The 25,043-nt window shown below is 41.4% G+C and overlaps 3 protein-coding genes across 3 annotated transcripts; 1 reads left to right on the top strand and 2 right to left on the bottom strand.

Moving 5' to 3' along the window:
• Positions 1-1,647: 1,647 nt before the first annotated feature.
• Positions 1,648-4,952, top strand: cdx1a (caudal type homeobox 1a). The gene is made up of 3 exons (XM_078289291.1): positions 1,648-2,038; positions 3,394-3,539; positions 4,580-4,952. Exons 1-3 carry the CDS (start codon positions 1,648-1,650, stop codon positions 4,763-4,765), a joined length of 723 nt encoding a protein of 240 aa, XP_078145417.1. The 3' UTR covers positions 4,766-4,952.
• Positions 4,953-7,921: 2,969 nt separating this feature from the next.
• Positions 7,922-20,080, bottom strand: LOC144542412 (uncharacterized). Its single transcript, XM_078289014.1, has 10 exons — positions 19,936-20,080; positions 19,260-19,604; positions 18,144-18,249; positions 14,602-14,615; positions 10,943-11,263; positions 10,010-10,270; positions 9,682-9,924; positions 9,437-9,556; positions 9,061-9,149; positions 7,922-8,997 (listed from the first exon to the last, which is right to left on the bottom strand). Exons 1-10 carry the CDS (start codon positions 19,982-19,984, stop codon positions 8,902-8,904), a joined length of 1,644 nt encoding a protein of 547 aa, XP_078145140.1. The 5' UTR covers positions 19,985-20,080; the 3' UTR covers positions 7,922-8,901.
• Positions 20,081-22,174: 2,094 nt separating this feature from the next.
• LOC139913986 (arylsulfatase I) lies at positions 22,175-24,801 on the bottom strand. Its single transcript, XM_071902166.2, has 2 exons — positions 24,383-24,801; positions 22,175-24,022 (listed from the first exon to the last, which is right to left on the bottom strand). The coding sequence occupies exons 1-2, from the start codon at positions 24,694-24,696 to the stop codon at positions 22,624-22,626; spliced, it is 1,713 nt and encodes a 570-aa protein (XP_071758267.1). The 5' UTR covers positions 24,697-24,801; the 3' UTR covers positions 22,175-22,623.
• Positions 24,802-25,043: the final 242 nt, after the last annotated feature.

The following is a 25,043-nucleotide window of genomic DNA, read 5'->3' as shown; positions in this document are numbered from 1 at the left end:
AGGGGTTAAAGTGGGCCGGAACGATCCGGAACGGCGTTCCGGCACCTTCGATTAATAAGTAAATAATTCTGATTGGCAGTTTCATACATAATAATGTCAAGCTTGTTCACAGGGTTGCCAACTCTCACGCATTGACCGTGAGACTCACGCAATTGACATTTTTCACACGCTCTCACGCCACAAGTCCATTTTCTCACGCAGTGAAAAACAAATTCATAACTGATAACATCGCAGCGTGAAAAGAGACGCTGACAGCGCACGAGACGAGGCAGAGCAGCACCGTGCAGCAGCGAGTTATTCAGACCATCTGAATAGCGAGAAATATACACAAATCTATTATATTGTAATTTATTCCCATGCATGGTGCTCAGAGTAATCTCAGTCAGCGGCTCTTCTGCGTCTCTCCCTCTCCTCTCGCGCCGTGCGCACGCAGGCAGGAGTGAGAGTGAGTTGCTATGGTTACGGGGACGCTCTGTGTCTGTCGCTCTGAAGCTTTCTCAAGATTCCTAGTAATAGGTTTTTAGGTTAGTATGCCTATGCAAAATCATGAATGTAAGCACCTCAATGCTGAAATCTAGTAATATAACATAATTTAACATTTTTGGTTAACATTATACAGGGTTGCTGTTTCTTGACTTAATCCAAGAGGTTAGGTGGTGTAGAAATGCAGGAAATTTTATTTTTTTCTGACCCCCCAACCAATTATGTATCTTACAACCCCCCCCCCCCCCCCCGAAACAGGGTTCCCCCACCTGCCAAATCCCACTTTAACCCCTGCTAGTAACAATTGGATTGTAGATATCTGAAAGTTTTTCCTAGTAAGAATTCTATTGCAGATATCCATAATGTTCATTCTGGATATCAAAAATGCAATTGTGGATATCTGAAATTGAAAGCCCAATACACATGAATGGCAAAAGTGACGTCATTTGTCCTAGGTAAAATGACGTTGTGGATATCTGAAATTACAATTGTGGATAGGAAGAATGTCATTGTGGATATCTGATATGTTCTTTTTGACTAGGAAGAATTGAATTACACATATCTGCAATACATATCCAGTCTAGCTATTAAATGTTAAAACGGCCACACTTGCACTTAAGGATTTTTAGATATCTTAAATTTAGTTTTGACTAGTACAATCAAAGTTGTTGATATCTTGAAATATAATTTCTACTAGTAAGAATGTTATTGTGGATATCTTTAATTACCATTCTGACTAGTGAGAATACAATTTTGACTAGGAGAAATGCTATTATGGATATCTAAAATGTAATTACAGATAGGAGTGTGGTTCGATTAAATGTTAAAACGGTTTGCCATACACGCACACCTTACGTGCCCTTATCAAAATGATCAGGGTAAATTAGGGTCAGTGAACTCACGTCGCCATGAGCAGCCAGGTGGGTCTCAGGTAAAACCTGACGTCATGATGATACTTTTGAACTCCTAAGCAGTAAATCTATAAAGGTGTGTAGAGTTACTCCACAGGTAGCCCAACAATAACTACTTAGCCTGCACCTTCGACTGAAGTGGAGACAGAGCGCGAGAGCCTGCTGGGAATAAATACTAGGCTATAATATGCGCGAGGAGGTTTAATTGATACACCTGAGAGTTAAAGCCTACCTTTCGGACCAGGACACCGGCATGTACTCCAACTCACACCCGGCGAGACACCCGGCGCAGACATTGTCACTGAACAATCAGTACATCCCGCCGCCGTATGGAGATTTCACCGGTTATCATCACGTCCCGGGAGTCGGTGACTTGCTCCATAACAACCCGTCGACAGGTGCCTGGACCCCGGCTTACGCGGCGGCCCGGGAGGAGTATTCACCGTACGGTCACGGCTTCCCGGGGTCAAGTCCCAACAGCGTACAGGTCAGCTTCACTTCCCCGGACTTGACCGGCATGCCTACCGCCGCCGGAGGGGCGTCTTTCACCGCTTACAGCTTCCCCCCCGGGCAGGACTCCCCCAACTCCTCCAGGAGGAAATCATATGAATGGGTCAGACAAAGTGGGCACCCGGCAGTTTCAGGTGGGGCTTCACTTCATTATGGAACATACTGGAGAAAAAAAACATTAGACAAGAGAAGGCCCACAATATGATGTGTATTATATATGTTGTAATGACATACTTGCATACAATAACAATTCATCCTTGTATTATATCAATGGAAAATTTAAGACTTGTATTATGAGATTCTTACAGTTCCTTTGACATAGAAACAACTCTTACAGGGCTTATCTGAAGTTGTTCGAACAGTTGATAAGACCTGTCAAACCTTTTTTGCGTTATAATTAGTGTGAACACAATACAAACACACCACAGGCCTACCTACATGGGGTTAATTAGATTTTCTACATATTAATGGGTTAGGAGGAAAGGTGTAATCTATAACACTTACCCTATAACTATCTTTAAGAATTTTCTAGTTGATGTATTTTTCAAACATTATCTGACAATTTATGAAAATAGCTCTACTTCCTCTATCAGTCACATGACAAAGTGATATGTCAGCTCTTGAGTAGGTACAGATGACAGAGGAAATTAAACACATTTCCATTGACACATTCAGCAACAGTTTCAACATATTGCACAAAGGGGGGACAGACCACACACACGCATATCTGTTATTGTCATTATTATTATCAAGCGCTGGCTTTACACTTCTCCCTTCCGCCAGCATGGTGTAAGATGTCAATGCAAAGCTAACAGTGGAAGCCACGGAGTCTGCAAAGTGTCGCTCCCCACCCTCTCTGTCCACTGGGTGGGTGCTGAAGGGTGACAAGATGGCTAGATAACACTGACGGTACAGGAAGTCTGGTTGAGACAAACTGAATCTCCTCTACCGGGGGGAATCCACAGGCCTCACTGATGTGTGTGTGTGTATGTGTGTGTGTGTGTGCGTGTGTGTCCTGCCTCAATCAATGCCGTCCCATGGTGCAGTCACGACTTCTCCTGCAGATCAATAACACTGACTCACCCCTCATTCCCTTCCCAAGAGTGTGTGCGCGTGTACATGCGTGTCAATGAATAGCTGCCTGTGTAAACACCTATGTAAACACCACTCACAGCGATAAGGAGAGCCGCTGTTGCAATGCTGTGGGGAGTCTTTGCATTAGCTGTGGTGCACATGATTAATAGGGCTGATGAGGCTTTAAGCGGCGCCTGAACTTGAACGTGGCACCAGACATCTTCAAATTAGCAGTCTGAACATGACTCACTGAAATACTAACTGTTCTAGTTCGTGTTAGGAGTGAAGACCTAACACACATACAGAAGGAAGAACTCACCCACTCACACGCACCCACTCAGTCAATTCATCAATCAATCAAGCCGGTATCCATTCCTTTACTCATTCAGCCTTGTTGTTGTTGCTGATCCAGGAGGGAAGACTCGCACTAAAGACAAGTACCGGGTGGTGTACACCGACCACCAGCGGCTGGAGCTGGAGAAGGAGTTTCAGTTCAGCCGCTACATCACCATCAGGAGGAAGACCGAACTGTCGCAGGGCCTGAGCCTCTCAGAGAGACAGGTGAGAGGAACACACACAGGAGAGGCGGAGAGGTGGAGAAATAGGTAAGAGAGACAGGTGAGAGGAAAACACACAGGAGAGGTGGAGAAATTGGCAAGAGAGACAGGTGAGAAGAACACACACAGGAGAGGTGGAGAGGTGGAGAAATAGGTAAGAGAGACAGGTGAGAGGAAAACACAGGAGAGGTGGAGAAATTGGCAAGAGAGACAGGTGAGAAGCAGAGGAACAGGTGAGAGTCAGTTGGACGGATGACAGTTAAAGATAGGAGAGAACTGAAAGGACAAAATCTGACTTCAAACACTTTAACACTGTTAAAAAAAATACAATTGTTGGCGATGTTTGTTGATTGGTGGTGTATTTTTCTTCTTCCATGGATAACTGGCTAAACATAGACAGCGATGTGATGTCACTTTGAGATACTTCCAGCACTGCTACAATGGAGTTTACTGTAATAGCAAAAAACTTTTCAGCTATCTAAATCATAAGCAGTAAACGTCAGGTTCTGGTGTCAGTCCCTCACAATCAAAGAGCAAGGGCTTCTTTCTACAGCCGCCGTTTTGCACCGACATTCAACAATCACACGGGGAGAAATCCAATGTAGAAGATGCAGAAATAGAAAAAAGAAGAAGAAGAAACTCTCGCTCTCTTGCGCTTACAATGCAATCACCATCACTGTTGCTCTCTCTCTTACACATAAAACCTACAGCAGAATGCAACAAGTCCAGGCATGTGGGAAATCACTAACTGGAGTAGAAGTAGACGAGGCAGCTTGAGGGAAAGTGGGTCCACCAGAAAAGTAAATAACAACACTTCACTACAAAATACCTCCTGGAATTCATTGATCATCACACATTGATGATATATAACAGTGTAAGAGATAGCACAGAGGCAAGCGTGAGAAAGAGTAATTGTTTTATTAACAGGCTACAATGAAAACCAGTGGCGATCCAATGCCGTTTTTATCATGCGACTCTTCGTTGCCATAGCGCTGATAGATTCTGTGTATAGTGTATATTGATGTTGATCTGTCTGTGGTTCAGGTGAAGATATGGTTCCAGAACAGGCGCGCCAAAGAACGGAAGTTAAACCGGAAGAAGCTGCAGCTCTCCCAGCAGGCCTCCACCACCACTCCCACCCCACCTGTGCCGGGCGGCCCCACCGACGCTCCCATGGCAACCAGCCCCAGCAGCAACATTTTGTCCGACACGATATCGGAGGAATACTAGGGGATTTCTCATGGAGGACTGGATGTAGCACCGGAAAACAAGCAACGTGTACATATTGTTTATTTTTTTCACGTTTATCACAAAGTGAACGAAAGATGATTTACATCGACATGATAATGATGCACCTCCTGCCTTTTTTTTTACGATAACAAGCACCTCATGTCTGTTGCACTACTGGGCATTTGCCAATCACAGGAAAGTAATGTGTTAATGTGGATCGCCACCAGCTCCAGATGTTGATTTTAGGATGAAGAGCATGAATCACTAGATAGCTAGTCAGGGGAGTTATGTGCCTTATGTGAGAACTATTGGTTAAATGATATCCTTTTTCTATTTGTTACTGCAGTAGAACGTTATGATAACAGCAAGGAACTGAAAGCAAAAATAGTTTGAAAAAAGATCAGATCAGATGTGTTTCCCCCACATCCTGAAGAACCACTGCAGATTGCCTAACCTTATGAATCATGGTGTACACTGACTTTTTAGAGTAATTCAAGTGGAAACGATGCCCTGCTTTTCTAGTTTTTTTGGACTTCTGTGATTCTAGTATGTAGCCTAGTACATGTAAGAATTGTTAACACACCACATACTGTACAAACACACTGACCTTCTTGCCATCCTGGTTCTAGGTCTTATGAAAGAAGAGGAAGTAAAAGTGACATATGCAGTAAGTGTAAATCTAGTGTCTGACCAGAGTCAACCAAAGTCTAAAAAAAACTGTTGTCTTCAAAATAAACTGCAACTTCTTGCATCCTGTGTATTTATGCAACCCAAGTGTGCAGTGAAAGAATTTCCCTGTTTTTTCAACAGTGACAAATTATTGCCTTGACTTGTTACTTCATCTGTTCAAGTTGATGGTACATTTGCTGTTTGCAAAACCATCCTTGTGCTGCAATCTTTTCCATAGAGGTTGATCAATCTGGTTGATATTCTGTTTCATTTATAAATGGCAGTGGCCGCAGTCATCACATTATAGAACAGGGATAGTTATTTGTTCACATTGACTTTGGTGTTAGTCACCTAAGATTTGGTTGACATAGTGATATAACCAAGGCATGGCAAGGCTCGTGATCACAATAAAAAAAATCACCTGTTTCACTTTTTATGGGAAAACATAAATGTTTAATTATGGTTCAATCAAACCTATCAAAGTTAAAGAATAATGGTCTAACTCATCTCTTTGGATGCACTACATTATGTAAACACTAAACTACATTATAGAAAGACTGAATGCAGAATGAATGCTGAACAATTTGGCATCAATAAAATGTATGTATGAAACAAAGTAACGCTGACTGATTGATGGCAAATACTATCAGGATACTGGATTGTTTGATTATTTTTTTTTATCACACTTTATCATACCTGCTCTTTGTTGTTAATTATTTGCAAAGGAGAGTCAGAGTATGTCAGCCAGAAGTTCAATTACATTTCAACAAGAGTTCAACTACAAACGGATCTCAGGTGGTTGTTTAAGGACAGTTCAGCCATGATGGACCATAAACTCTGTTTTTATGGCACTGTGAATCAGCTGAATGGTAGTCCATGGCTGTCAACCTTTAACCTCAAACTATCAAACCAAACCAATCATGTAACCTCTGTCTTTGATTAAACCCACAGCTAGTAAACAACTCAAAACTCAAATTTAAGCACAAGATGTCACCTAAGCTACAGAGAGGATTTAATGTCCCAAAAAAGAAAAAGGAAAATACCCCAAATTACAGATTGGAAAGGGGCAGTGTGAGAATGTGTGCATAAATGAATGTGAATGTATCATTAACAATAATGAATAATGAATAATAATGAAACTTTATTTATATAGCACTTTCCAAAGCAGAAGTAACAAAGTGCTCAGCAAACCCATAAAAAGAAATGCAGCAGAAATAAAAACCGCAATAGTGAGGAAATTTAAACGAAACAAAGCAAAACTAAGAACTAAACTAATTTAGAATTTAGAAAGAGGCGTATAGTCATTAAGGATGGTTGAACCAAGGTTGGGATTCTTCAGAAGAGGCACTTGACATCTTAAAATAGCCAGGGACACAACCAGTGGTCAGGGAGTGATTTACAGTAGAGAGAGAGTAGAGCCGGTCCTATATGACTTTGAGGAATTCAGTGGGTGTAATCTCTAGTGGACTTGTGGATCGTCTCGTGTGATACGGTATCTGTTAGTTCTTCCAGAGAAACTGGTGTGAAGTGACTGAGCAGGTCCAAGTGAGTGAGTAACTAACTGTCCAGTGTAAAGACTTCAGAAAATCCCCCTATTTATCAGCTCTATCAGCGCCATTCTGAACAGCAAGCCATGTGAAGAGACAGGAAACACACACACACACACACATCAAACTAAAGGATGTAATCACACTTGATGGTGTTGAAAGATAAACCCATCTCACGCCTGGAGTCAGTGAAGTGATGAAGTCACGTCCTGAATCACATGTAACCCTGCTGGTATTGAATCCTGCCAGAACCTTTCCTTTATCTGCTCCATAGCCCTCTTGGCTCTGGAAATGATAAGGGGAATGGACTGCACACTCTCCTTGAAAAATGAATGTTAAGTTAAGTGGTGAATCTCCTGCTTCTACAGAGTTGAGATCAAATCCCATCAGAGCTTAGATACACCTCCTTCCCCCGATAAAGGAATGTAAGTGTACTAATGGAATAATTTCATAAGAAAAACTACATTGCATGTAGTTGCAGGCAATTCTAAGCAGTAACTAGAAGGGCACTCGGAGAGCACAGACCTCCACCAAGGTTCGTGCTATTATTGCTTGTTTGTGAGTCAGATCCGGATCTGCTCCAAAATTTAATGGGTTCTTCCTTGGCCCATGCTACACCCTTCCACAAAGTTTCATGAAAATCAGGCCAGTAGTTTTTCCGTAATCCTGCTAACAGACAAACAAACAGACAAACAAACAGACAAACAAACAGACAAACAAACAGACAAACAAACAGACAAACAAACAGACAAACAAACAGACAAACAAACAGACAAACAGACAAACAAACAAACGGCACCGAAAACATAACCTCCTTGGCGGAGGTAATAATGTAGCTGTAATTATGTATATACAGACAGATCAGGTGTTATCCACCTCTGCAACTAAAATAAATAAATCCTGCCATTACGATACTTTTAATGTAAGAGTAAGCAGCACAATTAACAAAAAAAAACACAACCCATTTAAATTTGTCAGCACTCTCAGGGGATATTTCTCCTTTCTTGTTCCAGTGAATTGAGCCATATGGTTCAAATGAAGCAAGGAGGAAGCAAATACCACACAAAAATGATATACCAGTTTTGTGAGAAGGGTTATTATTACATATATTTATGGTTAAGAAAAAGGAGAAGTGCTTGCATAATGGAAACATAACAGAAAAACAAAGTGAAAACTTACACAAAATTTCAAATAAATGCCCGCTCACTGCACTCTTCTATTGCAAGTGAAAATATATTGACATTTGGGTGTTAAAACCTTCATCAGACGATCCTGATACAAAATATACTGATGACACTCTTTTTTACCTCAGAATAAGTATAGCCTGCTGTTCAATACGTCCCTCACTGTAGAGTAATATTACTACAAAATAATAATAATAATAATAATAGAAATACAAAAAGAAATAATAGTAATAATAATAATGATAATAACAACAATAACAATAATAACAAAATAATAATAATAAACTTTATTTGTACACCACTTTTTACAGTAAAACAGTTTACAAACTGCTTACAAACTACTTATAAATAAATTAAAAACAAGCAGGCACTACAAGGTACAAAAATAAGAATAGAAAGTTAAAACAATGGAATATTTGAAAAAATATTTGTAAAGAACACATCACATAAAAAATAGTCTATACAATAGGTTTTAAGAGGTGATTTAAAAGATGGGGATGTTTGTGCTAGCGTCAGCTCCTCAGGCAGGTTGCTGAGCCTAAAGCCCAGAGTGAAACATGAAGTAAAAACCCAATGAGCTACTTTATTTCTTTGTTCTCCCCTTGTTCGCGCCCATAGGCGTGAGTATGTGACGTATTTGATCTAGTATAGTATGTATATGATGTAGTAAACGATGCATATGCTCAACCTCAGCAGAACCTCAGCAGTTCTGCCTACACTGTAAATACTGAGCAGTTTATCTCTTCACCACCTTGGCGTACACGCAGTCGTCCTCAGTCGGTTCGGCGGGCTGCCTGCGCCTCCCCGACACCTTCACCTGGCCGTACTCCACCTCCAACTGGGCCTCGGCGGGCTGCCTGCGTCCCCCCGACACCTTGACCTGGCCGTACTCCACCTCCATGTGGGCCTTTTCCTGCCGCGGCTTCGCCTGACGCTGCATGATCCGGACGTCAGCGTAGGTCACGTCCTGGGCGTCTTCGCTCTCTGCGGAGAGGAGGGACGGAGGTCAATCGGTGGCCAAAACATGTCACATTAAACATGGCACGATCACAAAAGGCCCAGTGATAGCAAGCAAAGGTGCTGCATGTGTTCAGTGTAAGCCATGCTGTCTGTCGGTTCTCCTCACACTGAGCACATCTGGGGATGAACTGCAGCCTATATCATTAGCAACAGCAGATACGTACACACCCTACTGTGAATACAAAAGAGCAAATTCTCAAAGCGCTCTGAATGCAGCGATGACGAGTGAAAAAAAAATTTGTTTTGTGGACCTTGTTCCTTCCTTGTTCCTTCCTTCTTCTTCTTTTTCATCAGAACACAGCGGACTCCCACCACAACCACTAAGAGAACGACCATCACCGACAGAGAGCCAGCGATGGGCAGGATGTGTCCTGTTCAAATGACAAGAGATCACAGAGGGTACTGAGTTAGCCTGCTGATTGCTAAATGTGCTCGCCAGGAGATGCAAAGACAAATACAAAAAGAAAATGACATCAGTGAATGAATCATCACTTACTAATGTACCATGGTTGGTCTGTGGGTTTGACGGCCGAGGTGTGATTGGAGGATATGATGTGAGTGGAGGATCTAACGGCGGACTCTGTCGTGCCAGTCTCCTTACCCGTGGTGGTGGCCTCACTTGAAGTTTCTTGGGTCGTGGTTGCAGCTGTTGTTAAATTAGGACACTGGGCATCGACTTCACGCACCACCCGCTCTACCCGTGTCCCATTGGATAAGGTGCAGTTATCCCACGTGAAGCCTGTGGGCAAATACGACAGGCACGTCATCATAATCATCGGTGTCACGTTCATCAACATCACACTTTTTCATATGTTCTGGCTCACCTTTACAGATTGATATGTTCTTGCTTGCAGTGGCATTATTGATGTTATTCTTGACCAAGCAGTCAAGCTGTCCCGTCAGGCCTGGTCTCAGAGTGATGGTGTTTGTTGTGCTATCAGGAAAGCGGAGCACGGTGTCCGGCAGTGTTTGTCCGTCCAGAGTCCAGCTGTACTGATGACTGTCCCCCGCCTCAGAGGAGCAGGACACCTTCACCTCTCCCTGGGGCAGACACTCATCGTCCAGCTGGGGAGTGGACACAGGCGCTGGGGGAAATCGACTCAGATGAGTTTGGACATTGGCAGAATTTTTTGTCAATGCAATTTCTTTGAGCCGTATGGTCTAAGTCAGTATGTCGTCACTGTTGTGTGAAAACCTTGTCTCCAAAATGTCAACTTTTCAGGAACTCAGAAAAACTGCCTTGTTTGAGCTTGACCACCGTGCATTTTTGAGTTTATCGAGTGGGTTTTTAAAAGGGTTTCATAAAACCCAAGAGGTATGAAAATGTTCTTAACCCATGGAGGAGCACGTAATCCTTCAATTAAAGTGAAAACATGAAAATTACCAACATTGGATTTTCAAGCAACAGTGATGTACAACTGTATTTTTGTCATGGTACTGTTGCATTTGTTTGCAAATGGTAAAATGTATAGCTCACTCAACTAGTTTAATATTGCAGAATTCGTTTTTACTAATTTATCTGTAATCTGTAAAATCATATTACTGACACTGAATTATATTATATAAATTATATTAATCACACATCACATTATTGACAGTTATATTACTAACAGACATTGTTTGTTCCCAAAAGCCCAAACCGAGACTGCATGCCTTCTATTTTGTGCTGGAAATTGACAAGTGGCTATGAGATACTGGAATATGTGGTCTATCATTATTACTAATTTCTCCAACAATTCATTAAAGTACTTATTTACCTTGTATGGACATGTTTAGTTCTCGGTTTTCTGTTTCCCGTCCATCTAAATTGAAGATTTTAAGGGAATATTCAGCACTGTCAGTGTAGCTGAGGTTACTTATCCTAAATGTTCCATTACTGAGAGTAAGGGAGGATCTGTTTTTTAACTTATTAACCCGAACAATATTGTTTCTCACAGAGAGAATTTTGAATGTTTGATTTTTAAGCCAATCGAAAGTGAGGTTTGTGGCTTCAGTAATCAGCTGAATACCCACAGTTCCTCCCAGAGCGCCATAACACTGAGTTGTGTCCTGTCTCCCATCACAGGAGGTTTCCACACCTGGAAATTAAAAAAACACAAGACGAAAAAAAAGTAAATATCACAATCTGTATCCATTTCTTACAATGCCAGCAGCAACATTAATGACCGCTGCAAGATTGTAGGCATGTGCACATATTAATGTATTGAATATGAAACTATAGGGATATATTTGTGAATAATAGGTGTAACTGACTCTCAGACCACAGTATGCAGACAGAAGGTTATTCTTGGGCAACGCAGCCACACAAACACCTGTGACTGTGACAGTTCATTTACATATTCATACACTAACTGTAAATCACAACTCATACTAGTATCAGCTGTTTAGCTACTGTTCAAAAACTATATTGTTTGGTGGAAGAATACATTTTATTATTATTATTATTATTACTGATTACATTTTTGACAGTTTAATGAAGTGACATTCTTTCTTTTTTTACAGTGAGAATACTGTGAGGAATCAATTCCAGTGATCCCTAGTTATAGGGGGAAAATAGAGTTCTGGTTTGAATGTAAGCCAGCTCTAACGTGCAGAAGAGGAGGGAAGAGAAGAAGAGCTGAGGTCCAGACAAACTAGACCATGCTAGACCGCTGTCTTGCCTTGGTAGTTCCTGTGCTAGATTTGTACTCTACTATTGCTCACCTTCTATTCTTAATTAAAGATACAAACTGTCAAAGGTCAAGAGCTGCAGTCCTGAAAATATCATTAATGTGTAGTGGGCTGTACCAGGATATTTCGATGCATAGCCTACTTCTGTTAAATTAATTTCTGAATTCCTGCACTGTTGCTACTTAAAAAATAATGACTAGTGATAAAAAGCTACTGAACCTTCAAGAATCTCAAATATCACTTTCACGCTAGTTGTGAATAGATTTTTGTAAATGAATTTATCGACAAAAGCGGGCGATTCTCCAGGACACACGGCTCATTTCCAGCCAGAGAAGCTCATTCAGCTTCAGTAAACATCACTGAAGATGAGGTCATGACTATACTTGATCAATAATTATCCTGTATTTGTATTCATTCAAAAGTATGGATTACTGGTTCAACACAAAACAGTTTACTCACACTATATACACTCATGAATATTAATGTGTCGACTAGTGAAAGAGCTCACCATGAGAGACTCCAAGTAGCACCATCAACAGTCCAATCACAGCCTCCATGTCTCTTCCCTGTCCCTCAGCTGAGTCAGTCACCCGTTCCAGACAAACTCCTCTATTTCACCCTGTGCCCAACATGCATACCCTACCCCGACAAGCCTGATATGTTACACTGTCATTTGGTCATCGCTGCTGCTGAGCAAACATTGTGAAATGTCTAACCAAGGAAAATGATGTGGTAGGCCTATTTATAGGTAGAGAGAAGAAAAAGGAAGTGTTTATCAGTCTCACTTCAGCATTCACAGGCAATATGACCAACTGCCTTCGAGTGTATAATAGACTGAATGGAGGAGAGGGGTGTATTCTTCCTTCATAGCGAAAGAGGATTTGAGCCGGACAGCTGAGACTTCTAAGGTGCTCAAGCGCCTGTATAATATGGCAGTGAGCAAGCAACAATAATAAAAACAGATACTTCTAGATGGGACTATAGCTAAGGACCTTTTCCATATCAACCAATCAATCTTAATTTAAGTAGGCCTATATATTTTGTGGTATTAGTATTGCAATTAGTGTTACTGGCACTAGTATTATTAGTAATCCTATATCATAGTCTTATAACTGTGGGCACTGCCAAGAGCTGGGAACCTCCAATATGGCCACCAGAGGGTCCATTAGGCCTACAGTCACGCTGAGTTTGAACACCACTATAGAAAACATGCTGCAATTAACTTGTTACGTGGTTGTAGTCTGGTTCCAGACTCTTGAATCGCGTCTACCCGCACTCAGATGCCCTCTTGCTCTCAACTTTTCAACCCGCTCGCGAACAGTTCTTTTCCTGCTCGCTCTCGGACTATTCTTTGCACATTCTGATTTTTTTCATCTGGAAACTCAGGTGCGTTACACTGGCCAAAATAACCGGAAAACAAGACTTCCAGAAACTCAGTGTCGTGGCAAAACTTCTGCCAATAAGAATTAACCAGGCGGCCTTGTTGACATGTTTTGGAGCCAGAGCAGCCAGAGCAGCCAGAGCAGCCAGAGCAGCCAGAGCCAGGCAAAGGATGGGGTTCGGGTTTGCAGAGCAGCAGCTCCGCCTACTCTCGGCCCATAATCGGCGACTGGACAGGTGACCTGTCAATCAATCGCTAGGAAAATAGACAACCCCGTTTTATATCCATTATATCCCGTTAATGACACAATTATTTTGAAAATCTCCATAAGGACACACATTAGAAGAAGTGAAACTAGCTACAGAGGCTAATCTCTTGTGGAAAAAATATTGACTTTATATTTTGAGTGAGAAGTTGGGTTGTGGTCCCATTGCATTTGTCTTTTTGGAGCCGGCCTCTAGCTAGATAACTTGGTATGGCTAGGTTGCAGTTTTTGGTTTATTTTTTTAGTAGGCTTTAGTAGACTTCATAATATTAACTACCTCCTCTCTTACCCTTGGATTTTTCACTAGGCCTCAATGTTACTTAACCAGAGAAACTGTGGTTCTTTGGCCCTGCCCAGAGCGGTTTAACTCAGCCAATGAGATTATTTCTGCTAAATTTCTAATATAGCCTGCTATTCATGTCCCAGTTATTATTTTCCTGGTACTTTATTCTTACATAGTCACTGTAGAGTCACAGGTCATGGCACTATGGCTCTGACCTTTGCACTCCTTACTTAATATTCCTACTACTCCTACTGCAGTCATTGTAAGTCACTCTGAATGCCAGTCAAGACCTGTTTCTTACAGAATCATGTATTTATCAGGTCCCTTTTCCACTTTGAGAATAGATTCACCACTGTGGAATTTTCTCAGATTAAACTTCACCAAATTGATCTCAGTTCCCTGCAGTTATTGTTTTATAACATAGAACAAGACAAAAACTTCTGCTTTATCTTTGTATTCAGCAGGCTTGAAGCGGCTATTGAATGGGAACCATCTTCACCTTCTAAGGTAATATCTACCCGTAACCAACATATCAGTCTGTGAACCAATTCATTTATTTTAAATGCATTTTCACTTTGACTTTTCAAGAAGTTCAATCTCATCTAATCTACCTTTATTTGTGAAATGGACTGAACAAAGTAGTATTCAGCCAAGAAAAAGGGATTTGGGGACAGCTGATACTTTGACATGATATATGTACTAATAGGGAAAACAGTATGAAGTCAGTTTAACACAACCGAGTCTCAGGAACACAGTCAGGCTTCATGTTTCCTCCACAGCAGCCAGCTGACATGTTTATTATCCTGACAATCATTACATCTCAGTGCTGGACTGCAGTCACACCATCAGCAGGTAGCAGAGCTCTTCAGAGGACACTAACGGCTGTTGTGTTCTTCACATGCTAGGAAGGAAGTACACCAGGCTAGCTGACTATTTCAGTTCCTCATTTATATTTACAGAGATGCCAGGCTGGGGTTCAGCTCAGACTGTGGTTCAAACAGTTATTTGAAGACAATAACTTGTGAGAAGACAGTTACAGGCTTTTTACATACAGTCTCCAGTGCATGGACTTAAGAAAAGCCACAGAACAGAGGCAGTGCCTGTAAAAAGATGTCGGAAACCAGAATTCGTCACCAGTGAAGTCTAGTCTTTGTTTTAGCTGATGTGTGCACAAATCTGACCTGCTTCAGTTTTAGCTGAACTCTGGCAAGGCCGGGGTTTCTGAAGTGTCATTTAAAACATCAGCAGTTTCACTATAAAATATCTTGGGTATGAACTGAGTGTAAGGCAGAAAATAGGAAATCTGTTATGTTTCCTCAGGGTTAAATCGATAACCTATTGTTTCTTGTGGCCATGCAAAAATAGATGTAATACTTACAAAGCAAGTGAAAGCAATTTTGAATAGTGTTGCCAATTAAACTATTGTTAACATGTTTCTACTAAGAGCCATGATTTGCATAATTTTTGAAAAACAAACAAACAAACATGACTTTATATGGGTTATTATTGCTTTGAAAAGCTACAATGAATCAACTACTCATTTGAGAAAATGTGTTACATTTCATCTGTGTAAAATGTGGATATAAAATATTTCTGTTTTATTATGCTTTTAATATTTAATTTTAATTAAGGGGGCATGTCTGTATGCACTTTTAAGATAAAGCCTCAGTGAGCCAGTAGAGGGAAACCTCACTCTTCCAAATACTGATGAGTCCAGAAGGTTTATTCAAAGCCAAAGAAATGCTCAACAGTCATTAAAGAGACAATGTTGAAAAATATGCTTTGAATGAAAATGAAATTTTTTACAATATAGCTAACAAGTACCATCTACTACTACAAAAGTAAAACATATGGAACATCTACAGAACATAAATTTCAAAATGGGATCAAAATGAGCACCAATATGTCAATAAAATCTATTTTATAATCTCACATTTTGCTTTAGGTCACACAGACTTTTACACCTAAAAGTTCAGACTATTAAGATAAGATAAGATAAGATAAGATATCACTCGGGTATCATTTGGGGATCATTCAGGGAAAAATAAGTTAAGTTAAGATAAAAAAAAAAAGGTAATGTACATAATATAGAACTATAGAGACAGTGCACATCATTAGTGCGTCCTTGTTTGTAATTCAACTGTGCAATGAGTGAAATAAAAAGCAATATAATTAGAACATGGTCAATATATCAACCATACACTCCACAGCATTTTACACAAATATCTTCTGTTATTCTGCTTATTCACCATTCACAGTGGAGGGAGATGAACACACACACAACAGAGGGGTTTAAGGTTAAAACACCTTGTACAAAACCACAGCGTAAAATTACATTTTATTCACAGTGATATACCAGATCTTAGGCTGCTATTGTGATGTAAACCAGTTTGCAATGCTGTTGGTCTTGTTGGACGAGTCTAAATCTTAAATAACAGAAGAATCCCGGACACACAACCAAGAGGATGAAGACTTCAGACAGTCATTACAGAGATTGCAGCATTAAACTCTATAGAACTCAACTTTTCATCCCATATGTGGAACAATAAAGTAGGCTGTACAACATTTTTATAAACACAGGAAACCATATTTTTTTTTGCATTGAAAGTGAGTGATCAACAGCCACAAAGCATCTGTAGCAACGAGACATATGTAGCACAAATATTTCTTATATCCAAATTGAAAACTAAACAGAAAGTTTCATTTCAAAAAGTGAATAAAAACAAATGTTACTTAGCCGTGACAAATCCCAGCTAATGCAACCAAAACCCAAACACAGCCTCCATATCTCCTCACAGCGCAATGTGACTGATGAGCTTCTGCTTCAACAGATGAGATGCGAACAGCAGCCAGCTGGACTGAGGACAAGACCGTGAGAAATACACTACTTCAGTGCTTTACTTCAGCACTCTACTTCCTGCACTCTACTCTCCTGGTAGTCTAGATCTTAAAGCGCTCCCCTACTTCTTTGCCCATGTGAAAAGAGGAGATGAGAACTGCTAGGAGAGTTTACCAATATGGATGACACAAAAATGACTTTTAGATTTGAAATGAGGCAAATTTTTAGGCATTTGTTTGGATTGCAATTGACCTCGAGAAAAGGTGTTTTCACTGTGCACTTGTGTAAGGAGGAATGACAGTAAAGTTTAATTGAATTGAATTGAATCAAATTGAATCAAATCAAAGTGAAGAGAAAAGATCATGTGATAATAATGGTAAATCTTAAAACCCAGTATGACTTTGTCCATCAGACTTCCTCTGCAGCAACAGGCAGTAACATCATCCTGCTATGCAAAAAAGTCAAGAAACAAAACAGCATATTGAAAACTTAATTTACTACTAAATATGGTATTTAATTGCAAGTCAGGGTTTTATTTTTGGTCTCAGTGCTTGGTTTATTTAAATCCCAGGCTGAGTACAGGGTTAACATTCAGGTCCATCCATGGTGAAAGGATAATAGGGATCTAAATGAATAATGATCAATAATAAGGGATGCAAAGAGTGGCAAAAATGTAACCAGACCATTGTGATTACAATTATGGATATTGTAGAAATAGTCCACAAAAGGGGCAACAAAATGAAACTCCATGCTTGAGGTAAAAGAAATGAGAAATTCTATGAGATTGGAATAGCATTGCTGCCATTGAATATACATTTTGTCCTGGGCTTTTTTGTTGATGCTACTTTCGACTGACATTTCTCACACTGGACAAAACAGATTTCAATGGTTGAATTATTGTGTAATGCCTATCGCCCTTTTATTAATATTCAACAAAGCAAATAAAAGACACAACATTGCTTTACACCACTGCATTCTCAACAGAGCCAATTACTGTGCAAATATACAGTAGATACACAGTTGTTGGCTGTACTAAATCAGTCACCTCAATTCAATAAAACAAACAATTTTAATTATTTTTTTTATTTTCTTATTTTTTATTTTTTACACATTGGACATAATATTTTTCCAATGCCATAAATTCATATTTTACATAAAAAATGTTTTGCCACACTTGATGCTATATACACTTTGTTAGCTCAAAGCTGTGTTTGTTGGTGCTTGAGGTCTTCAGTTCAGCATCATTTGGTGATGATTCTCCTCTAGTCAGTTCAGTCAAAGTCATTCTGAAGGCTGTAATTCACAATTATTCACCTGAGGCACCTGAAGTAAAATGATTTTGCAGTTTAGTCAGAGCATTTTGAATAGTTCTAATCAATACACTATATTTATAGGGATATTGACATTCTCTATGGATGTTCAATGGTTTGCTAGCAGGCGTATAAAGAAAAACTACAGTTAGTTTCTCTCTCTATCCCCTGTAAGTGTGTGCATGCTGTAATGCGGTCTCACCTGGCTGCTATCGTTTTCGACACCTCCTGTTTATGCAAATACAACAAGTTACTGCCATCACTATCAGCAGCAGACCCACCACTGACACTGGGATCACGATGGGAAAAGTGTTTTCTGAGGAGAAGAGAACACGTTTATACACATTTACTGACTGCATTGAACCTTTAGAGCCATGGCCGGTTCCTGACAGCTTCCTGCATCTAGCACCTCTAGTCAGCCTGAAATCTAACCAGTGCTGAGCAGCAGCCACCCACACAGTGACAGTTATATCAAATGTGAACACCCATATACTGCATGTATAACCACAAACCCATCTCTTTGAGTCTAACACTAAATAGAAAGCCTTAGGAAAAACGTCTATTTTTTAGGAATAACTTGAAAAGTGCAATTTCTGTGTAATGCAGGATTCAATAACATTAGTATTTCTTATCATATGTCAAATTCAAAGTCAATTTCAGTTTCAATGTCAGTTTCAAAGTTTTGACTTTCCAGTACTGCGAATGCTAACAGCAGTTGTCACTAAACTGAGGAAGTGGTTCTTTATCGGTACTTCATCTTTATGCATTCTTGTGGGTAGAAATACGAACCAGCCCTAAAAACATAACTTGGATACATGGATTGCTATATGAGTGAACTGTAGACTGTAGCTGTGTGGGTTTGAATCTATCTCATGCTGTGCTATCACACTTGTCTCTCTTGTTTCCTGTTTTCTGTTTATCCTCGATGAACAATCTGAAAAATCAAAACAAGAAAAAAGGCGGGGTGGACTGTGTTACATACTAATATTCAAAAAGAAAGGGGCAAATAAAACATGAAATATCACTTATCTCCTCAGCCTGTCTGCTAAATGTACTACTTCATTGATAATTAATTGCCAAAGATGGAGAGATGACTGTTAAATGACCTAACATGACCCTATGAGAACTGATATCAGATCAGCAAAGTTCACTTGCAGGTTAAAAACTCAAATAATCTATATATGTACAAACTTACTCTCAGTTTAGATTTTGGTACCTATATATAATTAGAGAGACAAATTATATATAGCTCCAAAATCACTGAACTTATACTTTCAAATGTGAAAAATAGGTTGTTAGGGGAGGGTTCCCTTGGGTGACACTTGCCTTGAACATCCAGTTTGACATGTTTGGTTTCCAAAAGGACCCCGTTCGGATGGAAGACCTCGACGGTGTATTGACCTGAATCAGCCTTCTCCACGTTGCTGAGCTTAAATGTCCCGTTACTGATGAAGAACTCTGTTCTGTTTCTCCAGGCCTCCTGTATCACCACCTTGTCTTTCTTCAGAGAGAACACATTCGTGGATCCACTGGGAAGCTCCTTCTTGCACCGCAGCTGATGACCGCTGGCGTTGGCCATCAGTTGGATGTACACAGATCCACCGAGAGCAACAGAGCATGCGGATGTGTTCTGGGTGGCATTGCAGTTGGTCTCAGCAGCTGGAAAGACAGCTGGATTGAAAGGGAATAAGCACAGGAATTATTAATTATTATTATTTTCTAACACCAGGCCAAATGTAAATATGTCAATGATAGTCTTTGCAGCCTCCATAAATAATTGTATCGATTATGTGATTATAAACAAATTGTTTCAAGAGTGTGCAAAATTATGTTAGTGACTATAATCTCACAATGTAAATGCCTTTTTCCCCTTCAGACATGTTTCTGAGTAAGTAATTTTTATCAGCAGTCGCTGCAGTCTAGTTACTGCATTTTTTTTGTACAGTATGTTTACAATGACTATACAAATATAATACAAAGATTAAAAATGTGAGTATCTTACCATGAGTCACTCCAGCTAGCATCACTAGCAGCACAAGCACGTGTTCCATCCTCTTCTCTCACCCAGAGCAATCACTTATAAAGGATTGCCTAGATTGAAATGTTGAAAAAACCAAAACACACTGTTGATGAAAACACACTGATGAACCGCAACTGTCAGACGAGTCTACAGAGGTGGTGCTTGGCTGCAGGGGTTGCAAGGCAGGAAATTAAGTGAACTGTCTCACTTCTCTTTCCAAAGACGAGGCTTTGGGGGCATGCTGTGCTGTGCTGCTGGTCTTGTGAAATACCTAGTTTGTGAAGAAATCCTCCATTATCACGTGCTGAAATCATGTACATCCAATAAACAATCTTTTGCATGTATTAGTTGGCATATTGTGTTGAAGTCATGTTGGCAGCATCCTGTATGTATGAGGCATTTTAAAAATAGTAAATGAGTCAAGCGGGCCAGAGAGTGTAAGCAGCCACTTGAGAGAGAGAGATGGCAAAGTTTCACAATCAACCGCACTACATGGTAACCGTTAACTGTTTTGTCAAGGCAACTTTATTTTTCACCTTTATGTGTCAGAGAGAACTTCTACTTCTTGATCTGCAGCACAACATGGAAGTGGGAATGAAAAGCACGCACGCACATGTGTGTGTGTGTGTGCGGCAGTGTGAAGGAAGCAGCTCCTTGAACTTATATCCTCTGATGTAATAACTTACATCAGAGGCCAGACTTTCCTCAGTGCACCATACCAATCAAAAAAGGCAGAATTCATTATGGTCACCAAATATTTAGTTCAAAAGCACCAAATAAAAGTTGAACAAGCTAATCGTGATTCTAAACAAAACTCAGAAGGCCTTGCTGCAGCCTAATGTTTCACAGTTTTTGTAGATCAAAGATTATCATGACTGTTTACACTGGAGGATGTATTCAAGCATTTCTGCGCTACAGCACATCTATCTACAGAAACCTTTATTGGTCAAATGCCTTCTCTGCCGGTGGAAATGGGCCGACGGTTGTCTTGCGTTCTTGCTGTCACTCCTCTTACTATATTTTTTCCCTCTAGAGTATAGCTTGGTCAGCCAACATAACAACATTGCTGGGATCTGAAAAAAGACAGAAAGGGAAAAATTAGGTGTAAAGAGGACAAAGAAAATGGAGAGGGAGGCATGATGACAGAGTAAATCAGTGAGTGACTGACTGACTGACTGATGGGGGTGATAGCAGAATTCCTAGGAGATAATGAGCTGGTAATTGATAATACATATGAAGAATCACTAGGCGGGCACCACTCTCTGGATATTGATAAATGGTAAATTGGAAGCCACATAACGGTACTCTTTAACTGTATTTTGCCTGTGTGTGAAGAGCGCTGTGATGTGACTGTATCACACAATGCTTGATGAATTGTTTCACTTATCCTTTTCACTATATCAATGTTATAGGCGTTCATATTAGTTATTGGCACGTTCTGAACCTACAGTATATTAAGTGGAATGTCTAACCATAGCAGATTATGATGTAAATTATACAGTAAATAGACTGTATGATAAGAAAATGAAGCAAAACGGGATTCGCCATCACTGGTTTAACCAAAGGCACCAACCTATTCACTCTTCTGATTCTTCCCAGCAGTAAGATTTCCTTTCCCTCGTCAAATCCCTTTAGTCAGTAATAATCTTGTAATGACTTCTTATTAGAGACTGGTGACAAGTCTAAATGTGCTTTGCTTTCAGCAGATACCTTAAGCTCATTTTTACTCCTGGCTTCTTAAATACTTCAAAATCTCATGCATGGCAATGTGATTCGACTACTACAAGGGATGGAAGAGCAAAGAAGAAATTCCTCCTTTCATATCAATAGTCGCAGTGACATGAATCAGCAAACTGTCTTTGAATTTCTTTATCTATATACAGTTGTAGGGTCTACAGTGTCCTGTTTGGGAATTGTTTCTGTTGGATGTCAAATGCAAAGGGATGACTGGCATAAATAGACTCACAGTTGCAAATGAATCAAATAATTACTACATCTGAAAGATGCTTTTGATAGTTTACTGACAGATGATAAAGCAACTCTTGCCTTTTTTGTCTTCACTTTGAAGATGTGTGAATTAGTAAACAGAAAAAGGTGAGAACTGGAGTTTTGGAAATGAGCTGAGAATTGGACTGTAATAAAAGAAAAAAGCAGCAACTAAAAAAGACACATCACTTTGACAGAGAGGTAGTCACCATTTATATTCATTCTAGTTGCAGATAGTTGCACATAATAGATTTCTCCTTGCCACAGAAATACAATGACTTTGACTTTACAAAAAAACCCTATGTAATTTGCTACCAAAACACATTTGCTTACACATTGGTATCATTTTGTAGAATGGCATCAACTCTATCTTATCAATATTGAGTAATGAATTCCAAGTAGGCCTAACACATTTTTGGTTCAAAATGGATAAATAGCATTTTGGTAATAAATGCTTCAAATAATGCTTCATTGCCCCCCATCGGGCTGATTTCATTGAATCAGTACTTTCAGTGATACTGAACACAGTAACTGCAGCTGTGAGTCTGATTCTTACAGTAGCTCATTCCCTCGCTCAAAAAACATGTCTTCAAAAAACAGAAATATCATTCATCATAACATAAACAATGTCTTTCAGGTATATCTCCTCTATATTCTGTTCAGTGTTCCTCAGTCATGTCCTCTCTATATCCTGTTGGACATGATCCTAGTGTTGAGTCTCCTGAAAAAAGATCTGGTTTTGGACAGCTTAAGCTTCTTCTTCCTGTCCTTGTTCTTTTTGAGGTAGACACTGTCCCACCTGTCCTCCTCCTCGTCTCCCACCCAGGGGACCCAGGCCCCTCCGTTCAGGTCCGGGTGAGCCCGGGGGTCCTCCGACGGGTACCGTACTGGCACCGCCGTGCGGTTGTAGTACGCCAGTCTGGCCAACAGCTCTTTGACCACATCGGGTCTCTGCTCAGCCAGGTCAAAACGTTCGTAGGGGTCTCCGGAGATATTGAAGAGCCACACGGACTTCTGGGGCTCGACGTGCCGCTCCAGGTTCCACCAGCCGCCCGGGAAACCGGGAAGCATCTGCGGTGGGGTCCAGTCTCCGTAGCCGGGGTCTCCAGTCAGGAGTTTCCAGTCTCCAGCTCGTATGGAGGCCTGGACGGCGGTGTTCCAGATCCCGTATCCTCTCTGCAGGGAGCCGCTGCGGGCCGGGTTGTAGAGAGGGTCGATGTTGTGGAGGATCTCCAACCGGGGCGACTCCTTCCCCTCGCTGATGGCCCCCCACACATCGTACCCATCCACGCCTTCCGTCAGAGATGCATTGCCGCCTGCTAGTCCCACCAGTGTGGGGTACCAGTCAGTGATGTGCACCAGGGCTTTGCTCACCCTCCTCTTCTTCCTCAGCAGGGGGCTGTGGACGAACCCCAGCCCCCTGACGCCGCCCTCCCAGTAGGTGCCCTTGCGTCCTCTCAGCGGCCAGTTGCTGCCGCCGGACAAAGGCTGGCCGCCGTTGTCTGTGGAGAAGATGACGACGCTGTTCTGGTAGTAGCCGTACTTGCGGAGGGCGTAGGTCACGTTGCGCACCGCCTCGTCTACCGCTGAGACCATGGCGGCGTACTTCCTGCGCGCCACGTTGCCCAGCCCGCGGTACGGGTAGATGTACTCGCGTGGGGACTGCAGGGGTGTGTGCACCGCCTGGAAGGAGAGGTAGATGAACAGCGGCTGGGCCTGAGGGTCGTGGGTCGCCAGGATCTTGCGGACCCTCTGGGTGTACAGATGGGTGGAGTATTTGCCCGCCTGACCCCAGGCCACCGCCTCGCCCTCGTGGAGGTCGAAGCCGCACAGGCCGGGGCCATCGCAGGAGTCGTAGGTGTAGTAGTTCACGCTGCCCGTCAAGGAGCCGAAGTAGGTGTCGAAGCCCCGGCGAGTGGGCAGGCACTCCTTCTTGTAGAAGCCCAGGTGCCACTTGCCGACCATGTGGGTGGAGTAGCCCATCTCCTGCAGTCTCTGGGGAAGGGTGACCTGGTCGAAGGGCAGGCAGTTGGGCTGGCGGGGCCGGATGATAGAGTGCTGCAGGCCCGTGTGGATTTGGTACCTACAGAGTGGATGATTAGCATATAGTCAGAGGGGGACAAGGTGTAATATGTGTCATCATCAGTGATATAAAAAAAATGAGAGAATCCGACAGATGGCTAAATAATGTGGAATGAATTAAATACACGCAGAGGGATGGAAAGGCAAGTAAGAGGAGAGAAGGCAAAGATGGAGAGAGATTTCTGTGCTCTTTTCCTTGAATTCAACATGTAAAATCATCCCATGTTGAAAAGGTGAAAACATACAGGTAGGCTAACAGGGGTATTCAATTCAAATGTTTGAAATGTATAATTCCGAATGAATAACTACGATAAAGCGACAACTCCACAATCTACTTTAAAGTCTCATGAAGGCACTTTACCTGCCGGTGATGAGTTGACTGCGGGACGGGGTGCAGATGGGCTGGATGTAATAATTCTCCAGCTTCACTCCATCCGCGGCCAGTTTATCCAACGTCGGTGTCTTGATGTCAGAGTTGTGATAACCGATGTCGTTGAATCCCTGGTCGTCTGTCATGATGAATATGATGTGAGGAGGCTGCGGTACCGGCGACCGGTCTCCAAAGGACGGGACGGAGTCGTTCTCCACCTGATTCGGGCTCATCCAGTCCCACGTAATGTAACCGAGGCTGAGCAGACTCATCACAGAGAAACCGGTTAGAGCTGGCGTTGCCATTGTTTCTGTGGCACTTTATGATTGTCAACCTATACCTTAATTCAAAATATTCACCAATAGTCACCAGTTCATTGTGCAATTAAGTCCAGAATGAAAAACATGACGCAAATTCCCGTTTACCCGATGGAGAAGCAATAATTTAGTCTCATCAAATATCCGCTGGCGCTTGAATGACAGGTATCCCGTTCTTCAGAGAATTATTACCTCCATCCTTACTGCCGACGTCTCCAAAATGTTTCAAACTCCTTTGAAAACACTTCACTTTCCCCAGTGGTCGTATTAACTCCGCCCGTTTGCTTTGCTTCGGCTCATTGAAATAAGAAGCCAAACTTCAGGAGCCCCCACAC

Source organism: Centroberyx gerrardi, chromosome 16, assembly GCF_048128805.1.
Source record: "Centroberyx gerrardi isolate f3 chromosome 16, fCenGer3.hap1.cur.20231027, whole genome shotgun sequence".
NCBI classification, from domain to species: Eukaryota; Metazoa; Chordata; class Actinopteri; order Beryciformes; family Berycidae; genus Centroberyx; species Centroberyx gerrardi.
This window is presented reverse-complemented; position numbering and strand designations above follow the sequence as displayed.